The sequence below is a fragment of the Pinus tabuliformis genome, chromosome 5_1 (genome assembly GCF_031772625.1).
Source record: "Pinus tabuliformis cultivar Carrire ecotype Pingquan chromosome 5_1, CPIR1, whole genome shotgun sequence".
Lineage (NCBI taxonomy): Eukaryota > Viridiplantae > Streptophyta > Pinopsida > Pinales > Pinaceae > Pinus > Pinus tabuliformis.
The window spans coordinates 422,469,883-422,473,485 of record NC_142305.1 but is presented as its reverse complement, the minus strand read 5'-3'; the positions used below and the strand labels follow the sequence as shown (position 1 = coordinate 422,473,485).

The 3,603-nt window shown below is 36.4% G+C and overlaps 1 protein-coding gene across 1 annotated transcript; it reads left to right on the top strand.

Moving 5' to 3' along the window:
* Window positions 1-975: 975 nt before the first annotated feature.
* LOC149165301 (uncharacterized) lies at window positions 976-1,715 on the top strand. The gene has a single exon (XM_089431105.1). The coding sequence runs from the start codon at window positions 1,385-1,387 to the stop codon at window positions 1,544-1,546; it is 162 nt and encodes a 53-aa protein (XP_089287231.1). The 5' UTR covers window positions 976-1,384; the 3' UTR covers window positions 1,547-1,715.
* The last annotated feature ends 1,888 nt before the right edge of the window (window positions 1,716-3,603 follow it).

The window sequence follows — 3,603 nt, the reverse complement described above, 5'->3', positions numbered from 1 at the left end:
TATTTAAAAAATATTGAGCAAATGGAAGAAGGTAGATGGCCTAAGGTTGTCTTTAATGATAGATTGTGTAAGAGCAAAACAACTTGGATGCAACAAAATAACAAATGGTTTAGTAAATGGGGTATTTGCTTGAACGCGTGTGCCATAAACAACAAAGAGATAAAATCTTTTGTTATGGAAAAGTTCCACAAATGTACTTGGGATAAGGAGCTAGGAAGAAAGAAAAAATACTATATTGAAGTGTTTAATTCCACTCATAGTCATTAACCAAAAGCATACATAGAGGCAAATATCTCTTGGAGAGCCAAAATTCTTATTGCTCAGTTAAGGACTAATTTTCATTAACTTCATTGTGAAACAGGGCGCTGGAAAAGGCCAAAGGAAGTGTGGGAGAAAAGAGTATGCATTTTTTGTTCTTTCGGAACAGTGGAAACAGAAAAAACATTTCATTTTAGAATGTGAGGCCTTCAAAGACAACAAGGAAAGTTTTGCAGATATGCTGGCAGCTAGCTTTTGGAATAATCTATTTAGCGAGGGGTTTGTCGAGACGCTGAGAGCATTTATTTTGAAGCTTCACAGAAAAAAAACCGAATACATCAAACATATAAAGAACCCATAAACTATCTTTAACCTCATGAAAGTTAAAATAATTTCTTCTTTCTTTCTAAACTTCAAATAAATTACTTTGTCACTCATATGACTCACTCATCCTAAAAAAATTCAGAATATTTCAAACTATCTTTAACCTCGTGGAAGTTAAAATAATTTCTTCTTTCATTCTACACTTCAAATAGATTACCTTTGTCACTCATCCGGCTCACTCATCCGAGAGGATTTCAGAGTAATTCTTTAGATGCGAGAGCATTCGCATTGGAGCGGCTTTCACGGTAGTTCTTTAGATGCGAGAACATTAGCATTGGAGCGGATTTCACGGTCATTATTTATCGTTGAAAAGTATTTGCTTACTCTAGGTGAAAAGGCGATTTTTTTTATTCTGAGACTTGTTCCGAGATCACCCGAACTGATTGTCTTGGAATAACATTTTCAACGGAATTTATCCTTCTTCGGGGAGAAAAACACATTTCATGGCACATGGTTTTATTGGTTCTAAGGAGGAGTGACCAGTTGGCCTTGTTAAGCAGGCTTAATGGCTTTTTCCAATGGCAATAGTGCCTATATGGCTTTTTAAAAATAAAATGCATTAAAGTTGGATCTTGCAATATTGTAATATTTACAGGATGTTGACTTTTGAAATTTCCCTTTTCTCGACTTGGCTACAGAGTGGCATTGCAGAAACCTGAGATAACATCCCATGGCTAAGGGAAATCTAACAGCCGATATCCATTTTTCCTGAGCTTTTCGCGTGACTAATTTTGCTGGAATTATGAACAACAATATAAAAGGATTGCTGATAGGGGTGGTGGGCATGGCTATTACTTTCTCGGCATACGACCAGACTGTAATGTCTTCAACTCAATGTTTAGTACTTGGGTTTTTCGTTCTACTGTTTGGTCTTCTTGTGAAAGAAGGATTTTCACCTTTTTGATATTTTTTTCCGGTTTTTAGCACACAGACTGAATGCCAGAATAACATTTGCTTGGTAGGGTAATCACAATTTTAGATAATCTTTATTTGAAAATGTAATTCAGTTTTTTGGTAGTAAAGACTATAGACATAATGGATCTCTGAAGAAAAGGTGGAGATTGATTTGAAGATGTGCCTGTATAGTTTATTTTTTTCACTGCTTGGTTATGATTTGTCTGTAGATTTTTCGGGGTTCTATTTCAATTTATTGCCACTAATTCTCGAGTTTTTGGTTTCCATATAAATTGGTTTACGTGACTATACAGTGACGTGTGCGTTGGATAAACCAAGGCATACAGTTTCACAGAGATATTCAAGCACTTAATTGAGCATACAACCCAGCGCTCTTAGTTAATCAATCAGTGTCCCTTTTTTAAAGAGCAATTACACTGTTGAATTCTGATGAGAAATTCTTGTGACTGTAAACAAAAAATTGTCGGCCTAAATTGAATTGGTTTTGTTCAGTTCTTATCTTGTGCTTCTTTTGTAGGGTGGGTCAACCCCTTTTTGACTGGAGAAAATAGCACTTGTTACAGCTTTACAACACAAAGATCCGAGGCTAAAAACCCATGACTAGGTATCTGTTTTATTAAAGTTACGCAAGACTGACAACTACAAAGACCATATTAGCAGGGTCAAACCAAATGACACGGTCAATTGCATTATCATGGGATATCACATTATCACGGAAAGCATGGCCACTGGGTTTGAACTTGGATCATCATCGTGGCCTTAATATATTTTGCAGTACTTCATTGTTTTCCCAGTCAGTGGGGAGTGTTCCTTAAAACAACTTTAGTTTTGTAAATATTTTAGGTCTATTTTTTCTAAATATTTACCTTCAATACAAATAATCCCATTGCAGCCATGCAATAACCCTCAATATCCCATACATATATTGTCATTGCCAAACCTCTTGAATTAGTCCCGAAATCATTAAGTTATACAACAAGGGATTTGATGGAACCAGTGTCTACTCGCATGTATGTTTTTTCAAGGATGCTGGGACGCTCCTAAAACTTAAATCTGAGATTATGAACAATGTGCTGGTCCCGTTTGCTCAAATGGGTAGTCCACTTAGGAAGAATGGGTTTCATAATCCCCCCCATATATTGCTCTATGAGAGTGCAATAGGTGACATCATAGGATGAAGCAGACCACCATTGTCACTAAACCAAGTCCCCATTGAAATTCCTGAACTTTGTAACACTCCTGTATCTTTACACTTCAGAATTTTACCCCTGTTTATTCTCTAATGTGTACTGTCTATATTGTAGAGCAAGAAGATTTTTTGCCAGATTTCACAGGCTTCATGGTTGGACCGAGGATCCTCAGGATGCTCTTTTACTCAGATTTCATAGCTAATTCTGAAGCACTAGGATCACTTTCAGACTAGGCAAGTTGGCTTGTAAGCTTTATTATAGTTTCTTATGATATTCACCTGGGAGACTCAGGGTTCAAATTAAACAGAGCACTTTTCGTTCAAGTAAAAGCCTGACCTGTCACTGAAGAACTAACATCCTTACTGCCAAAAGTTCTTAACATAGAGCTCTTGAAGCATCAGTGTGCCCAAATATGGGTAGTTATAAAAAACCTCCAGTTTGCATTTCTGTTTCACATTAAAGCTAATCTGTAAATTTTAAGACCCAGTAATTGTGAGGAATGAAAGATATTATGCCCTAAACCGAGTTATTAATTACTACTTTTCAGCAAACCAAGAAGGAGGAGCCAATAACTGAACATAGGTTTGAACCCTTGGTCATCTATTAGATTTTGAAGCATCAAACTACAGATACTAATGAATTTATTTTAATGTAGATTCCAAGTCTTTAGGTTTGCACCGATTCTTACAATGTTGCTCCAGATTATATTGTAGTGAAAGTGTTATGGCAAGAAGAGCAAACCCTGAGAGCAAATAAATTATTAATTGCCATATTTTTTGTCATGCTGCATAGCACCTCCTCAGTTGATGTTAACTACCAACAGTCACAGGGATGCTCCCACTGAAGTAATGCATTG

What these genes read in the sequence shown, in the direction of transcription:
- LOC149165301 (XM_089431105.1), top strand. Translation starts at nt 1,385, where the DNA reads ATGAACAACAATATAAAAGGATTGCTGATAGGGGTGGTGGGCATGGCT.